At 44.7% G+C, this 18,096-nt stretch overlaps 1 protein-coding gene across 2 annotated transcripts; it reads left to right on the top strand.

Moving 5' to 3' along the window:
- Positions 1 to 12,482: 12,482 nt before the first annotated feature.
- Positions 12,483 to 17,746, top strand: BTG4 (BTG anti-proliferation factor 4). Of its 2 annotated transcripts, none has more exons than XM_077788066.2 (5): positions 12,483 to 12,618; positions 13,582 to 13,771; positions 14,516 to 14,653; positions 15,558 to 15,753; positions 17,313 to 17,746. In XM_077788066.2, the coding sequence occupies exons 2-5, from the start codon at positions 13,599 to 13,601 to the stop codon at positions 17,484 to 17,486; spliced, it is 681 nt and encodes a 226-aa protein (XP_077644192.2). In that variant the 5' UTR covers positions 12,483 to 12,618; positions 13,582 to 13,598; the 3' UTR covers positions 17,487 to 17,746. The 2 variants fall into 2 exon arrangements, with proteins under 2 accessions (XP_077644192.2, XP_085416371.1); XM_085560245.1 differs by having other exon boundaries at positions 15,549 to 15,753.
- Positions 17,747 to 18,096: the final 350 nt, after the last annotated feature.

Genomic DNA, 18,096 nt, shown 5'->3' with positions numbered 1-18,096 from the left:
TTTTTAGCTTGTTTAAACTTCATTTACCTCCTGTGCCTGGCCTGGAATTTGAATTCCCCAGCCTGCAGGATCCTTTTGCTTAAGGAATTTGTTGGATAAACCAATTTCTCTTCCCAGATCTATTCAATTCCCAGGGTTTTCTCCTTTGGATTTGTTCATGTCTGAATCAAATCTGAAATCTGGATTTGAACACTAAGCAATATCTGTGACTGATAATAACATGAATATTATTCTATCCCCTGCATTAATTTGAATTTTCTTGGATTTATGGGATGCTTTCAGGGTGTCCTATATTTGTGTAAAGCCATTTAAAATGAATCTTTATGGCTGCCAAAGCTGCAAATCCTGGCTTCCATCCCTGCTTGGAAAACCCCTCCAAACCCATCATGACCAACCTTCCAAGGAATTAATTTTTTTTTTTTTTTTAAATTAAAAAAGAATGGGAACCTGAGTGAAATGCTGCTGCTCCAGCCAGAATTCAGAGCAGACTAATGGCTGGTGATGGATGAGATTCCTTTTGGGATTATTGATGGGGAAAGGGGATTTGCTGATGGCAGGAAAGGTTTGCAGAGCTCAGCACCTCCTGCAGCTTGCTCTGCCTGGCCCGGCTCCCAAAGTGAGATTGCCACTGAAAATGGGGAGTGCTTTACTAAAATTAGGGGAAAAAATATTGCAGAGTCAGGCTGAAAATGCAATTTTGGTGTTTAATGGTTTGCCTGAGTTTGCTTTATTAGTGGGAGTTCTGTTGATGGTGAGGCACTCTAATTAACCAGGTCAGTAATTGGGGCTCCAGCAGAAGTTTCCATCTTTTTCCAGTCCACTTCCAGTTCCCAAACCCAGATTTCCAATGAAAATGGGGAGTGCTTTACTAAAATTATGGAAAAAAAATATTGCAGAGTCAGGCTGAAAATGCAATTTCATCATTTAATGGTTTGCCTGAGTTTGCTTTATTTGTGGGAGTTCGTTGATGATGAGACACTCTAATTAACCACGTCGGTAATTGGGGTTCCAGCAGAAGTTTCCATCTTTTTTCCAGTTCACTTCCAGTTCCCAAACCCAGATTTCCACTAAAATAGGAAGTGCTTTACTAAAATTAGGGGGGAAAAAGGATAATTGCAGAGACAGGCCAAAAGTCTGACTTTGCTTTATTTGTGTTCTGTTGCTGGTGGGGCACACTAATTAACCAGGGTTAATTGGGGTTCAGCAGAAGTTTCCATCTTCTTTCAGGCCATTTCCCCTCCAGCCCAGCTTCTCCAAGGATGGGGAAAGCTGCCACCACGAGCCTTAATTTCATTTATTCAACAAGAATAAACGGAGGGAAATGTGAGGACAGAGGTCTTGGTGAGGCTGAGACGAGCCCAGTCAGAAGAGGAGTCAAAGCCTGCAAATCTGGAGAAGAAAAACCCCAAAAATCCATTTTATCCTCATGTTTTTTTGTGGAAATGAGCTGGGAATGAGGTGGATCACCAGGAAAATTGGCTTGGCAGGAACGCAGCTTTTGTTTTATTTCTCTGCTTTGTTTTATTTGGTGCTGCTGTGTCCTCAGCATTGCTGTGCTTCTGGTTCCTGCTCCCAAATTCCTGCTCCCAAATTCCTGCTCCCAAATTCCTACTCCCAAATTCCTACTCCAAATTCCTGCTCACAATTTTTTGCTCCCAATTTCTTGATCCCAAATTCCTGCTCCCAAATTCCTGCTCCCAAAATCCTGCTCCCAAATTCCTGCTCCAAATTCCAGACCTTTTTACCTGGCCGTGTGGCTAGTGATTGTTGCTTTGGGCAATCAGCTAACTACACTGCCTGGCAACCAGGCTGATGGCAGAGCCTTTCACCCCGAATTTTTCTTGCAAAAAGTCCCTCTGAAGGCAATTCAGAAAATAATTATTCATTATTTTCTCCTATTAAGATTCTTCGTTCAGCTAAGTGGTCAGAGAAAAAAACCAGATTATTCCTATAGTGAGTTTAATGTTGCTCAAAACTCCCTTCACTTACCTTGCTTAGTAAAAGATGAAATAAAAAAAAAGAAAATTATTGATGTCTGGCAGATAAGCTGAAGGATCCAACCTAAAATAATTCATTGTCCTGTCCGTGTGCGCTAAAAATTAAGTATACATTAAATGAATCCCTTTGAAAACAGACAGGATTCTTGGGGCAGGAAAATTCCCGAGGCTTTCAGCACCAACTCCAAGAAATCCAAGATTTCATTTCACACCACCGAGGCGAGCACGCGCCGCTGTGGGCAGCTCAAACCGTTGAGGAAGGTGCAGCTCACGGAGGTTCTGGGGGATCTGGCAGCAGCAGGAGGCGGGTGGGGGCTCCAGGCGGAGCCGGGGCTGGGCCCCGTTTCGGGGGCAGTGCGGGGAGTGATTGCGGAGCGGACAACCCGCTACGCGCACTGCCGGCGAACCGGGGACGGCTGCGAGCCGAGCATGGATCCTGAGAACCAGACCAAGGACATCTCCTCCAGACCAAGGATGTCTCCTGAGAACCAGACCAAGGACATCTCCAAACCAAGGACGGCTCCTGAGAACCAGACCAAGGACATCTCCTCCAAACCAAGGACATCTCCTCCAGACCAAGGACATCTCCTCCAAACCAAGGACATCTCCTCCAAACCAAGGATGGCTCCTGAGAACCAAGGATGGCTCCTGAGAACCAGACCAAGGACATCTCCTCCAAACCAAGGACATCTCCTCCAAACCAAGGACATCTCCTCCAAACCAAGGACGGCTCCTGCAAACCAAGGATGGCTCCTGAGAACCAAGGATGGCTCCTGAGAACCAAACCAAGGACATCTCCTCCAAACCAAGGACATCTCCTCCAAACCAAGGATGGCTCCTGAGAACCAAGGATGGCTCCTGAGAACCAGACCAAGGACATCTCCTCCAAACCAAGGACATCTCCTCCAGACCAAGGACATCTCCTCCAAACCAAGGACATCTCCTCCAGACCAAGGACATCTCCTCCAAACCAAGGACATCTCCTCCAAACCAAGGACATCTCCTCCAAACCAAGGACATCTCCTCCAAACCAAGGACATCTCCCCCAAACCAAGGACGGCTCCTGAGAACCAAACCAAGGACGGCTCCTGAGAACCAAACCAAGGACATCTCCCCCAAACCAAGGACGGCTCCTGAGAACCAAACCAAGGACATCTCCTCCAAACCAAGGACATCTCCTCCAAACCAAGGACATCTCCCCCAAACCAAGGACGGCTCCTGAGAACCAAACCAAGGACGGCTCCTGAGAACCAAACCAAGGACATCTCCCCCAAACCAAGGACGGCTCCTGAGAACCAAACCAAGGACATCTCCTCCAAACCAAGGACATCTCCTCCAAACCAAGGACATCTCCCCCAAACCAAGGACATCTCCTCCAAACCAAGGACATCTCCTCCAAACCAAGGATGGCTCCTGAGAACCAAACCAAGGATGGCTCCTGCAAACCAAACCAAGGACATCTCCTCCAAACCAAGGACGGCTCCTGAGAACCAAACCAAGGACGGCTCCTGAGAACCAAACCAAGGACATCTCCTCCAAACCAAGGACATCTCCTCCAAACCAAGGACGGCTCCTGAGAACCAAACCAAGGACGGCTCCTGCAAACCAAACCAAGGACATCTCCTCCAAACCAAGGACGGCTCCTGAGAACCAAACCAAGGACGGCTCCTGCAAACCAAACCAAGGACGGCTCCTCCAAACCAAGGACGGCTCCTGCAAACCAAGGACGGCTCCTGAGAACCAAACCAAGGACATCTCCTCCAAGCCAAGGACGGCTCCTGAGAACCAAACCAAGGACATCTCCTCCAAACCAAGGACGGCTCCTGAGAACCAAACCAAGGACGGCTCCTGCAAACCAAGGACGGCTCCTGCAAACCAAGGACGGCTCCTGAGAACCAAGCCAAGGACGGCTCCTGAGAACCAAACCAAGGACATCTCCTCCAAACCAAGGATGGCTCCTGCAAACCAAGGACAGCTCCTGAGAACCAAACCAAGGACATCTCCTCCAAACCAAGGACAGCTCCTGCAAACCAAGCCAAGGACGGCTCCTGAGAACCAAACCAAGGATGGCTCCTGAGAACCAAACCGAGGACGGCTCCTGAGAACCAAACCAAGGATGGCTCCTGCAAACCAAGGACAGCTCCTGAGAACCAAACCAAGGACGGCTCCTGAGAACCAAACCAAGGACATCTCCTCCAAACCAAGGACGGCTCCTGCAAACCAAACCAAGGACGGCTCCTGCAAACCAAACCAAGGACATCTCCTCCAAACCAAGGACGGCTCCTGAGAACCAAACCAAGGACGGCTCCTGCAAACCAAGCCAAGGACGGCTCCTCCAAGCCAAGGACGGCTCCTGCAAACCAAGGACGGCTCCTCCAAGCCAAGGACGGCTCCTCCTAGCCAAGGACGGCTCCTCCAAGCCAAGGACGGCTCCTGCCGCCGCGGGCGCAGACTGGAGGGACAGAAAAGCTCCCCAGGCTTCCGCTGGTGTCCCTCGGTGTCCTGCATCTCCTCAAAGGCGCCTGCATAACGAGCAATTGGCAATAAGGGAAATACTGGTCATGGCACCCGCATTCTGCTCAATTGCAAATCTTGCTAGTTTAGTTGCATCTCTATTTTAATGTCTATTTATTTGTATTTATATTTATAATTTCAGTTCTAGTATATTTATATTATTTATATTTATATTTATAGTCATATTTGTATTTATATTTATATTTATAGTCATATTTATATTTATAGTCATATATATATTTATAATCATATTTATAATCATATTTTAATTTGAATTCTAATTTATCTTTTCATTTCTTTCTATTTCTATTTCTATTTCTATTTCTATTTCTATTTCTATTTCTATTTCTATTTCTATTTCTATTTCTATTTCTATTTCTATTTCTATTTCTATTTCTATTTCTATTTCTATTTCTATTTCTATTTCTATTTCTATTATTTCTATTTCTATTTCTATTTCTATTACGTTATAGTTATAGTCATAGTTATAGTTAGTTATAGTTATAGTTATAGATATAGTTATAGTTAGTTATAGTTATATAGTTCTTTTTTTCTTTTTCTTTTTCTTTTTCTTTTTCTTTTTCTTTTTCTTTTTCTTTTTCTTTTTCTTTTTCTTTTTCTTTTTCTTTTTCTTTTTCTTTTTCTTTTTCTTTTTCTTTCTTTCTATTTTTATTTCTATTTTTATTTTTAATTATATTTACACCTATATATATTTATATTTGTAACTATATGCATATGTCTATGTCTATGTATATTCATATTCATATTCGTGTATCATTTAAATATATTCATGTAGAATATTTACATCTATATTTCGTATTTACACCACATTTTGGGGATTTTCACTTACAGGAACTGCAGCGAACACGACACAAAGACCATTTCGAGAGCGCAAAACACAATCCAACACTAAAATTGAAATTATTATGCAGCACCACAGTGGGAAAGGGAGACAAGGAAAGCTTGGCTGGAGTCCCTGCCGCGTGCAGAGGTGGGAGCGCAAAGGCAGCGGCAAATCTGGGCACATTTGGGCAAATTTGGGCAGATTGGGGCAGATTGGGGCAGATTGGGGCAGATTTGGGCAGATTGGGGCAGATTGGGGCAGATTGGGGCAGATTTGGGCAGATTTGGGCAGATTTGGGCAGATTGGGGCAGATTTGGGCAGATTGGGGCAGATTTGGGCAGATTTGGGCAGATTGGGGCAGATTTGGGCAGATTTGGGCAGTTTTGGGCAGATTGGGGCAGATTGGGGCAGATTGGGGGAGATTTGGGCAGATTGGGGCAGATTGGGGCAGATTGGGGCAGATTGGGGCAGTTTTGGGCAGTTTTGGGCAGTTTTGGGCAGATTTGGGCCGTTTTGGGCAGTTTTGGGCAGTTTTGGGCAGATTTCCATGGCAATTTCACCGTTCCTGGTTGCACATTCCAGGTGCTCGTTGTCCCTGGCCCTGCTTGGCTCCGTGTCCCGTGCCGGGCATTTTGTGCCATTTCCATGTGGAATTTTCCAGAACAAAATACAGTAGGGATGGTGGAATTTCACCATTTCACTGAATTCCGGATTTTTTCCCCTAAAAAAATAGAGAAGCTCCAATTTTTACACTCATTTGAGGCAGCTAAAAAATAAATATTAACAGATCTGCTCTGAGTGTGTGTCAGGAGTTCCCATCTCCTGTCTGACAGATGTGCATGCAATTAATAATATGAAAAAGCTCTTTTATTATTTCTTAAATTATTTTATTATTTCATTATTCTTTTATATAGATTATCAGGCTAAAACAGCAACGAGACACAATCTGTGGGCTTGCAAGGAGAAGTTTTCCTGCAAATGAAAGAATTTTGGCAGTTTGTCTCCTTGGGGGAAATGGATTTGTAGAGGGGGCTGACAAAAAGCCACACAATGTGCAAACTTGGAAATAAAATATACTGACTTAGAAATGCCATAAGGAATATGGCAGATATTGGGAATATATATAAGGAAAAAAAATATATTTATAATATTTATAAATATATATATTTATAATATATAAATATATATATTTATAATATATGAATAATATATATAATATATATAAGGAATATAAATATAATATATATAATATATATAAGGAATAAGACAGATATTGTCGTGAGAGGAATAGAGGTGGAGAAAAAGTTTCAAAAGATGGCCTTACAAGTAAAACGAGATACTTCAGAAAAATAGAACTATAAAAAAATACGTTGGAGTAAGACCCACAAAGAGCAGCTTTAAATTATTACCTTTAAAGCCTCTGCAGCACAGTGTGACAAAAAGGTAATAAACCAAAAAGCACTTCTTGTGTTTTGTAATTAAGAAACAGTAAACTGCTAATTGTGATAGTGTGAATTACAACATCTATAATACTTAAAATAGAATAAAAATTTTTAAACACCTCTCTGTATCTTGGAAAAATATTATCCAACACCTCCATAAAGACCTTAAAGAATTCAGGACTTACCCTCGAGCAGCTTACCTTGGAATAATCCCAAACAGGACCGAGTTTGGATAAAAATGATTTAGTGGGAAGGGGAAAATGGGTGGATTATTCCCTGTTCCCTTTCCCAGGAGCCTTTCCCTGGCAGAATTCCTCTGGGGTGCTCCCGTCTCTTCCCCTTGGGTGTTCCCATTCTTTTCCCTGAGAGGTTCCCATCCTTTCTCCCGGGATGTTCCCATTTTTCCCCCTGGGATGCTCCCATTTTTCCCCTGGGATGTTCCCATTTTTCCCCCGGGATGTTCCCATTTTCCCCCCTGGGTTGTTCCCATTTTTCCCCTGGGATGTTCCCATTTTTTACCCTGGGATGTTCCCATTTTTCCCCTGGGATGTTCCCACCTTTCCCCTGGGATTCTCCCATTTTTCCCCCTGGGATGCTCCCATCCTTTCCCCTGGGATGCTCCCATTTTTCCCCCTGGGATGTTCCCATTTTTCCCCCTGGGATGTTCCCATTTTTCCCCCTGGGGTTCTCCCATTTTTCCCCCTGGGATGCTCCCATCCTTTCCCCCCGGGATGTTCCCATTTTTCCCCCTGGGGTTCTCCCATTTTTCCCCCTGGGATGTTCCCATTTTTCCCCCTGGGATGTTCCCATTTTTCCCCCTGGGGTTCTCCCATTTTTCCCCCTGGGATGTTCCCATTTTTCCCCCTGGGATGTTCCCATTTTCCCCCTGGGATGTTCCCATTTTTCCCCCTGGGATTCTCCCATTTTTCCCCCTGGGATGTTCCCTTTTCCCCCCCGGGATGTTCCCATTTTTCCCCTGGGATGTTCCCACCTTTCCCCTGGGATTCTCCCATTTTTCCCCCTGGGATGCTCCCATCCTTTCCCCTGGGATGCTCCCATTTTTCCCCCTGGGATGTTCCCATTTTTCCCCCTGGGATGTTCCCATTTTTCCCCCTGGGGTTCTCCCATTTTTCCCCCTGGGATGCTCCCATCCTTTCCCCCCGGGATGTTCCCATTTTTCCCCCTGGGATGCTCCCATCCTTTCCCCTGGGATGCTCCCATCCTTTCCCCCCGGGATGTTCCCATTTTTCCCCCAGGAATGCTCCCATTTTTCCCCTGGGATGTTCCCACCTTTCCCCCTGGGGCTCCTGGCTCCGAGTGTCCCCAGGGCAGTCCTGCCCGGGAGCTTTGTGTTCTCCTGTCACCATGGCCACCCCGCCGGGGGACCTGGGCGCGGAGCAGGTGGCCCCAGCTTTGTTGCAGGAGAGGTTTCCATGGGCAAAGTCAACATGGGAAACACACCCCGAGTTTGGAATTCCCACCCAAACGGCCCCGGGGGAGGGTGGCACTGGTGGCACTGGTGACACTGGTGGCACCGGTGGCACCGGTGGCAGTCCCAGCTCGTGTCCCTGGGGCTCCAGCCTGGTGGGATTCCCACCAGGAAGCCCCAGAAGAGCTCACGGGGATGGGTGTCCTGTGCTGTGCCACCTCCTGCTCCTCTCCCCCAGGTTTTTTGGGGGTGCCCAGCCATCGCTCTCTGATTTGCTCAGCTCTGAAAATCATGGCACACAAACAGAGGAAGCAAACCCAGAAAATTTCAAAGAGTTATGGCAACAGCTCTTAGAGTCTATAAAATAAACCCAGGTAGCTTTGCAGTCTTTGCTTTGTTATTTAATTTTAGAACATCCTGGATTGACACCACTGGCGCTTTTTAGGTTTATTCTATTACTTAAATCAGAAAATCTTAAATAAAATTCTAGCAATGCGGAGTACTCAAACCCTTACAATTTTTGTGGTGGTGATCAGAATCAGCTTCTGGTTCGCTTCAGTGCACAATAATTCTTCTTACAGAGACTGAATGGATTAGGCACAGGTGTGGAAGTTTGTAACCTCCAGGTATGAGGTTTCTTCTGCCCTCTGATTTAATGCCCCATGGAATTGATGCTTCTGAACGTGACCAGGACAGCGAGCAAACAAATGCAAGCTGCTTTTCCCTCAGGAGATTGTCACCGAGGATGCTTTTCCCTATGGGGATCACTCAGGCTTCCTGATTTTTATAGCAATAGCCACAAACTGCAGCTGCTTACCTGGAGGAGCTGCCTGCCTTCCATCACCCCCAAAAATCAAACGGCTTGCAGAGGGGAGGCTGCCACTGGCAAGCTGCACTTGGCTTCTTTATTTCCACATACTCAATCCTTTAAAACAGGAAAACTGCAAAAACTAAAAGTCCTGCAGGGTGGCTCCTGGCAGAGTGTGCCTAGGGGAGCAGTGTTTGCTCTTGGTTTGGGGCTGCAGTTGCTACAGAAACTGGTCCTGGGGCTGGCCCTGCGTGCCTCAAGCCTGGGCTTGCCTGCTGACCCAGGGCACAGCTCATTTAATCTGCCTGAGAATGCTCCTGCCCAGCTGGGGGCTCAACTCAGTCCCACTCGAGGCTTTGGACTCATTTCCCTGGTCTCAGCGAGATCTGGAGCAATCCCATGGATATCCAAGCTCTGGTTTTTGGTGGTTTGGCTTTTTTTCTTCCTGTTCCTAACAAGGATTAAAAGAGCATCATTTTACAAAAGGCACCAACATCTCATTTTCCTCCTGCCTCCTCTCAGTCAGAACCTTGGCTGTCCATCCTGGGTTTTGCTAAATCTGCTGGGATGAGCACAGCTCCTTTTTGGAGGCAGCTGGGACCACAATTTGTTGAATTTGTTCCACGGATCTCTCTCTCTCTCCTTGGCATGGGCTGTGCCAGTTTTGGTCCAGGCATTTTCTTCCTCAGCATTTATTACCCAAACAGGGCACCCAGGGCTGTGGTTCCTTCCAGGCAGTGACATCTGACAGCTCTGGGAAGGATTCAAGCCTGATTAATATCCCTAATTAATGAGCCAGTTGTCCTTGTCGCTGCAATGGGCTGTTGTTGCCCTGATTCTTAAGATTTTCTGAGTTTACATTCTGTTAGAAAACTTGCCCACACATTTTCTATAAACAACATATTGTTTTACATTCCTTCGTGGGGGTGGAAGAAGTTGATGTACTGGTGGTTTGTCCAACGTCTTTGGAGAGGTGGCACCTTCACTCTCCAATCCACTGTCACCTTTGGAAAAGTATAAAAGTTGGAGTCAGAAAATAAACTCTCTTCTTTTTCACCTTGCCATCGCAGTGGCTCGTGTTGTGCTTTTCGTGTCCTATAGCGACAGGCTGTGGTATTTCTATTTTTTGAACAGAGAGAGACGTGATTTTCTCTCTCTTGGGATTTTTCTTGGGGGAGTTGTGAGACCTAGTGAGAAAGTTTAGAGAAAGAAGAAAAAGTGACCCAAACCACCCCAAAATTTGGGACAAGAGGGTCCCCGGGGCATTCCTGGGGCTGAAACGTGGCAGGGTCAGGAATGGTGAGGAAATGATGCACTCCCCACCGTGCCTGCTGCACCTTTGCAGTGGGATTCTTCTTTGGCTTGGGTAGCTCAAGAATAAAAGGAAATTAAAGTTGAGAGGAAGAGCTTATGGCTTTTCTTAGGTTACAATCTGATATTGAGGAAAAATGATGTGAAAGCAAAGGAATCAGACTTAAAATCCAGACTTCGGTCAGAAAGACAAAATCATCCCCAGAGGAATCCAAATCTGGGATTGCCTAGGAAACCCAGAGAGGACTAAATTGGCCAAGAAGAGCTTAAAAAATTATAATTATGTGCATTACTCACCATTTTAAAGTGGCAAATCTTGCTCTTTGCCATTTCCCTGGACCAATTGTGTCAGCTCAGTTAAAAACCCACAGACCTGTGGTGGCTGTCCTGAGTTTTTTTTGTAACAATTGCTTCTTCTGCAGCTCAGCAGCAAAATCAATGTGATCAAAACTTTAAAGTCACTTTAAAACTTTTAGTTTTTTTTTTTTTTTTTTTTTGGAACAGATTGTTTAAAAACATAAAAAACTGATGTGGCTGCAGGGAATCCATTCAGTTAAAGTGACCTTTTTAAAGGAAGTTTAATCTCCAAAATAAAACTCAGCCCTCAGGCATGAAGAGCCAGATTTTGCCTTTTCCTGCTTCCTTTTTTTTGCCTTTTTATATATTTTTTTTTCTATTCTTTTCCACGTGAAACCTTCACATTTGGCTTTCCTTATTTAGAAAGCTGCTTGATTCTGGATTTATCACAAGAATGAATCTTGTGCTAATCTTGTCCAAGAATGCTCCAGAGCTAATTCTGGCTGCAGCCAGAGTCAGAATCTTCACAGCCAGAGGCCAGAAAATGCTGGGTGGAAATTCTTCCCAGCAGCAGTTTCCTGTCGTCCTCCAGCATTCCCCAAAAACCAGAGCAGGCTGGCCCTGCCCTCTTTTCTCCAGGGAAAAGGAAGGAATTGGCTCAGGGAACAAAATCCTGGCGTCTCATCCCAGGAGCACAAAGTGGGGTCACAGCACTGGGGGTTCTGTGTCGGAGAAAAACCAACCTGGAAGATTTCTCTGAGGATCTTTTCCCTGTCTCAGACTCTGATTTTTGTTCTTTTTGAGTGGTCGTGGAACAGGAAAAATCCCCACGGGCTGAGGAGGTGTTTTGATATGTGAGACAAAGGAAGGGAAGGAATATGGGGTTGTTTTGTGCTTTATTACTCATTCCTTAAAAGCAGAATTTCTGCTGAAAGCCTTGCTCTTTTAATTTAATTTTTTTTTTTTTCCTGTGTGATGCAGAAAGAAATTAAAGAGCGAGGAAGAGGGGAGAGAAGTGAAATCCAGAAACAGCCAGAAATTTATGCTTTGGGGACACAATTTGTGCCTCCAGGCTCTGAATTTCTCATCCCCTGCCTGGCATCAGCCCAGGCTGAGATGTGGGCACGGGGACTGATGGGCTGCACCATCCCCAGCACCTCTAGGAGCCACTTTTGAACACTCAAAAGTGTTAAAAACTAAAAAAAATGTTCACTTTTGAACTCTCAGCAAGTTTTGTCTCCATTTGCTCTTTTGCCTCTGCAGTTCTTGGGGTTTCACATCGGAGACACAACTTCCTGAGGCAGCAAAAAGGGGAAAAAAAAAAGGAACAATCAGCTCTTCTCTGGGCCAGATATTTGAGGAACTGAGACATTTTCTGTGTTTTATGCCTGAAAAATTATGTAAACCTGTGCTGATAATGTGAATTAGGAAGATCAGTGATGTGATAAATCCAGAATCAAGCAGTTTTCTAAATAAAGAAAGCCAAATATGAAGGTTTCACGTGGAAAAGAATAGAAAAAAAAATAGAAAAAGGCAAAAAAAAAAAAAGGAAGCAGGAAAAGGAAAAAAAAAAAAGAAGCAGTCCAGCACCATTCTAATCATTAATTAATAAGTGCTGGTTTTCTCGTGGGGAATATTAAATATTCCACGGGGATTTATGGGGCACAACAGAATTCAGAACAGAATCAATGAAATCACCCCAAAGAAGGGAAAGGAGATTGGGAATATCTTGGGAACCACTTGTTAATTAATGCAACACACACCTGCAGCTCCTGCACACCTGAATATTCTTACATTCCTCAGCTCCACATGATTCCTGCTCCATAAAAACCTGCCCAAACTCTGCTGGGCACAGAGGGAGGGAGCCTTTGGCTGCTGGGGTTTCTCCTGGGTCAATGTTTTATCTCTTTCCGTGGTGCTTCTTCAGGCTGTTTGGGAAGTTGAGCTCAAGTTTTTACTCCCTCTGCTGTGAAAAGGTGATATTCTTGGTCTTATTTTACATAAAAAGCTCTGTGTTTGTAAGGTGTGTTGCTGGCAATGTGTGTCACAAATAAGAACTATTATATTTTAAACTCTTTTTTTTTTTTTTTTATATTCTCTCTTAACTTGCTTAGTGCAGGTGCCTTCTAGTAATTCATTAGGCTGGTTTTAATATCCCAAAATAAATGTAATTTGCTGTTTGGTAGTCAGGCTTGTCCAGGCTCTTTCTCTCCTGGCTCATGCAACTTTTGCAGCATCAGTTTTTGGCAGCTGATGGTTCTTTAATGTTATTAAATCTCTGCTGTGCTGCTCTAGCACCTCCTATTTTAAACTGTTTTTTTAATACAGTTTCTCTTATTTTGCTTAGTGCAGGTGCCTTCTAGTAATGCATTAGGCTGATTTTAATATCCCAAAATAAATTTAATTTGCTGTTTGGCAGTCAGACTTATTCTGGCTCATGCAGCTTTTGCAGCATCAGTTCTTGGAATCTGATGGTGCTTTAATGTTATTAAATCTCTGCTGTGCTGCTGCAGCACCTCCTATTTTAAACTTTTATTTTTTATATATTCTCTCTTAACTTGCTTAGTGCAGGTGCCTTCTAGTAATGCATTAGACTGGTTTTAATATCCCAAAATAAATTTATTCTTCTGTTTGGCAGTCAGGCTTATCCTGCCTTGTGCAACTTTTGCAGCATCAGTTCTTGGAAGCTGATGGTTCTTTAATGTTATTAAATCTCTCTGCTGTGCTGCTGCAGCACCTCCTACTTTAAACTTTTATTTTTTATATATTCTCTCTTAACTTGCTAAGTGCATGTGCCTTCTAGTAATGCATTAGACTGGTTTTAAAATTCCAAACTAGATTTATTCTGCTGTTTGGCAGTCAGGCTTATCCTGGCTTTTGCAGCATCATTTTTTGGCAGCTGACGGTTCTTTAATGTTATTAAATCTGTGCTGCCCCAGCACCTCCTGCCCTGAAGATGAAGGATGAAATCGCTGCCACGGTTTTCTTCATCACCAAGCTGGTGAGGAGGGAGGAGAGGCTGAGCAAGGCCAAGGTGGAGAAGTTTGCAGCCAGGCTGACCACGCTCCTGTTCGCAAAGTACAAACACCACTGGTACCCAGAGAACCCCTCCCGGGGCCAGGCCTTCAGGTGAGCCCCTTCAAGTGAAATAAAAATGCAGAGGGAGCCACCAGGATACCCCCTAAGCTTGAAGGAGAATTATTGGTGAAAATTACTTTTTTTTTTGTTTTTTTTTAACCTGTAAACGTGTGATTAGAGTGGGAAAATGAGGTGATTTTTTTTTTTTAATCTGTAAATATGTGATTAGGAAACTGAGGTGGATTTTTTTTGATTTTTTTTTTTTTTTAACCTATGAACGTGGGATTAGAAAACTGAGGTGGAAATCTTTTTTTTTTATTCTATGAATGTGGGATTAGAAAACTGAGGTGGATTTTGTTTTTTGATCTATGTATGTGGGATTAGAAAACAGAGGTGGATTTTTTTTGATTTTTTTTTAAACCTATGAATGTGGGATTAGAAAACTGAGGTGAAAATATATATTTTTTTAATGCTATGAATGTGGGATTAGAAAACTGAGGTGAAAATATATATTTTTTTTTTTTTTATTCTATGAATGTGGGATTAGAAAATTGAGGTGGATTTTTTTAACCTATGAATGTGGGATTGGAAAACTGAGGTGCATTTTGTTTTTTGATCTATGTACGTGGGATTGGAAAACCGAGGGGGATTTTTTTAACCTATGAATGTGGGATTAGAAAACAGAGGTGGAAATCTTAAGACAAGTGTCTCAAGCAGCCCCTGACCCCCCGATGAAGAACTCAAGTGGTCTAAAAGTGATTTTTGGGATGGTTTTGGTGCCCCTGCGGTCCCCAGGTGCATCAGGATCAACAGGCACCAGGCGCGGGATCCGCTGCTGGAGCAGGCCTGTGTGGAGAGCCAGCTGGACTTCAGCCTGCTGGGCTTGCCCCGGGAGATGACACTGTGGGTGGATCCCTTCCAGGTGTGCTGCAGGTGAGCGTGGGATAAAGGAGTAAAATTAAAAAAAAAAAAATTAAAAGTAAATAAAAAAAAATTAAAACTAACATTTAAAAAAAAATTAAAAGTAAAATTAGAAAATTAAAAATTAAAAATGAAATAAAAAAGAAATAAAAAATTAAAGAGAAAATTTGAAAAAATTAAAGAGAAAATTTGAAAAAATTAAAGAGAAAATTTGAAAAAATTAAAATAAAATTAAGGTGACACTGTATGTGGAGTTTAGGGTTGAAGGTGACACTGTACATGGAGCTCAGGGTTATAAATGCAGTACAGAACGCAGCAAACACAAAAGCTCCAAGTGAAGGCATCACTGGGGGCTGACAAACACCAAGTGCTGGGTGTTCTATCAGCTCAAACCTGCTCCCAGCGTTAACCCCTGAGGGTTTGGTCCCTTTTTTGGTGGAGCTGGCTCCTGGCAGAGGGTTTGGTCCATTTTTTGGTGTGAGCAGAGGGTTTGGTCTCTTTTTTGGTGGAGCTGGCTCCTGGCAGAGGGTTTGGCCCCTTTTTGGTGTGAGTTGGCTCCTGGCAGAGGGTTTGGTCCATTTTTTGGTGTGAGCAGAGGGTTTGGTCCATTTTTTGGTGTGAGCTGGCTCCTGGCAGAGGGTTTGGTCTCTTTTTTGGTTTGAGCAAAGGGTTTGGCCCCTTTTTTGGTGGAGCTGGCTCCTGGCAGAGGGTTTGGTCCATTTTTTGGTGTGAGCAGAGGGTTTGGTCTCTTTTTTGGTTGAGCTGGCTCCTGGCAGAGGGTTTGGTCCATTTTTTGGTGTGAGCAGAGGGTTTGGTCTCTTTTTTGGTGGAGCTGGCTCCTGGCAGAGGGTTTGGTCTCTTTTTTGGTGGAGCTGGCTCCTGGCAGAGCAGCAGCACCCACCCGCAGCCCTGGCAGGTACGGGGAGAGGAGCCGGCCCTTCACCGTGGCACGCTTCGATGGGCAGGAGAACCCCGAGCTGCCCCAGCAGATCAGCCTGGCCGTGGGCAGGGCAGCCCTGGACTATCACTCCAGCACCTCCTCGGATGAGGAGAGCTTCAGCAAGGAGCCCAGAGCCATCCCCACCGTCAGCAACCCCAACAGCATCTACCAGGTGAGCCTGGGGGGCTCCTCAGCCTGAAATCCCTGCAGGGAGCTTCTGGCAGGTGGGGATCAGGCTCACAGCATCTACCAGGGGTTCTTGGGGGGCTCCTTGCCCTGAAATCTCTCCAGAGAGGTTCTGGCAGGTGGGGATCAGGCTCACAGCATCTACCAGGGGTTCTTGGGGGGCTCCTTGCCCTGAAATCTCTCCAGAGAGGTTCTGGTAGGTGAGGGTCAGGGGTCACAGTGTCTACCAGGGGTTCTTGGGGGGCTCCTTGCCCTGAAATCCCTCCAGGGAGCTCCTGGCAGGTGGGGGTCAGGCTCTTCTCCCAGTGCCAGGATGGGGGGAAACAGCCCAGAGCTGCTCCAGAGGAGGCTGAGGTTTGATTTCTTCCCTGGCAGGGTTTTCCAGCCTGGCACGTGGTGTCACTGTCCCATAAACGTCTGGTTTGAAGTGTCAAACTTGTCCATGCTTTGTGAAACAAAGTTTAGAAACTTTGGGCCTATTTCTTGCTAACTAATTCTTGTTGTACCACTCCATGTGAAGAATTGAGTTGTTCCCACTGGATGTGACCAGCCCTGATGGAGTCATTGTCCCTGGGGGGGTTAAAAGTTGTGGCATTTGGGGACAGGGTTTAGGGCACAGCTGGGCTTGTCCTGAAAGGCTTTTCCCATCCTCAGTGCTGCTGTGGGTGGGATGGAGCTTTGGGAGGAGGCAGCAGAGGTGGCTCAGCTTCCTCGGGGTGGAATTGGGATGAGTCTGCTGGGGAAGGAGAAAAATTTGATGTTGCTGTTGAGGCAGGATGGGAATGAGAAGACTGACTCGGAAGGTGCTGAGAGTAAAACTCGAGTTTATTCAAAATACACTGCTCTTTATACAGAGCTCTGTGAGGACCAATTCCATTGGTCCAATGGGAAAAAAGCTGAGAGTAAAACTCCAATTTATTCAAAATACACTGTTCTTTTATACAGAGCTCTGTGAGGACCAGCTCCATTGGACCAATGGAAAAAACCTGAGAATAAAACTCTGATTTATTCAAAATATACAGCTCTTTTATACAGAGCTTTGTGAGGACCAATTCCATTGGACCAATGGGAAAAAAGCTGAGAGTAAAACTCCAATTTATTCAAAATACACTGTTCTTTTATACAGAGGTTTGTGAGGACCAGCTCCATTGGACCAATGGGAAAAACCTAAGAGTAAAACTCTGATTTATTCAAAATACACGGCTCTTTTATACCGAGCTCTGTGAGGACCAATGGAAAAAAACCTGAGAATAAAACTCTGGTTTATTCAAAATACACGGCTCTTTTATACAGAGCTTCGTGAGGACCAGCTCCATTGGTCCTGAAGTAAAAACAACTCACAGCATTGGTGTACAGTGCTTGACACACAGTGATAGAACTTAACTATAAACAATGTGAATAACAAAAGAGATAAAGAATTATTTACATTCTTCTCCAGCTCTTTCCCAGGCTTCTGCCTGGCTAGAAACTCTCCGTTTCTCTCTTTGAATCCGAGACTTACAATTTTATAATTTTTTTTTTTTCCCCCTTTTTTTTGCTGCTCAGTTTGACTTCTGCAAGGCTCTCCCCCAGCCCTGGTGGCAATACCTGCACAGGAAGCCCCACCTGGCCGAGGGCTCCCACTTTGGGCAGCCCAGGGGCTACAGGAGCTACCGGCCCACGGCCGCTTTCGCTGGCCCCCGCGTGGACAGGTACCACTGGATCAACACCAAGAGGTAGAGCCGGGGCTCCTCTGCCATTTTTGGAGCCCTGCTTTTGTGAGGGGCTGAAGGCTGGCACTGCAAAACCTCATCAAAACAGCACTTCTTGTCTAATCCCCGCCTCCGACTCTGTATTTGGGAATATTTTTTGGGGGTGGGGTGTGGTTTTTTTGGTCCGGGTTTTTAAATGTTTTTAATTGATGTTAACATAAGATTGAAGATGTAATGTGAGGCTCTTCTTGTGAGTTAAAAAGGAAATGAATAAATCAATAAATCTGCTGATGTTTTTTTATCGAAGCCAGCTGCTGGTGGTGCCTTGAAGGGTGTTCAGGAGATTTTTGGTGGAAATACCAGCAGGTGAAGGAAGATAAAAACACCCCCAAGCTGCTTTGAAAAACACTTTTTTTACTTCTGGCAAAGATGTCGGGATCCAATACCTAAACAGCACCAGCAGAAATGTCTGGGGTATTTAGTGACGCACAAAAATATGTAAATTCTGCTGTGCCCCCATGAGTTTTGTACTGATACAGGGGGTAAAAAAAGAGTTTTGAGTGACTTTGCTCTTCCCTCACTTGCTTTTTATTCCCAGTGGAGGCTGGGCTGAGGTTTCACTGGTTGGGAAATAATGA

This window comes from Lonchura striata, chromosome 24, assembly GCF_050655825.1.
Source record: "Lonchura striata isolate lonStrDom1 chromosome 24, ASM5065582v1, whole genome shotgun sequence".
Taxonomy (NCBI): domain Eukaryota; kingdom Metazoa; phylum Chordata; class Aves; order Passeriformes; family Estrildidae; genus Lonchura; species Lonchura striata.
This window is presented reverse-complemented; position numbering and strand designations above follow the sequence as displayed.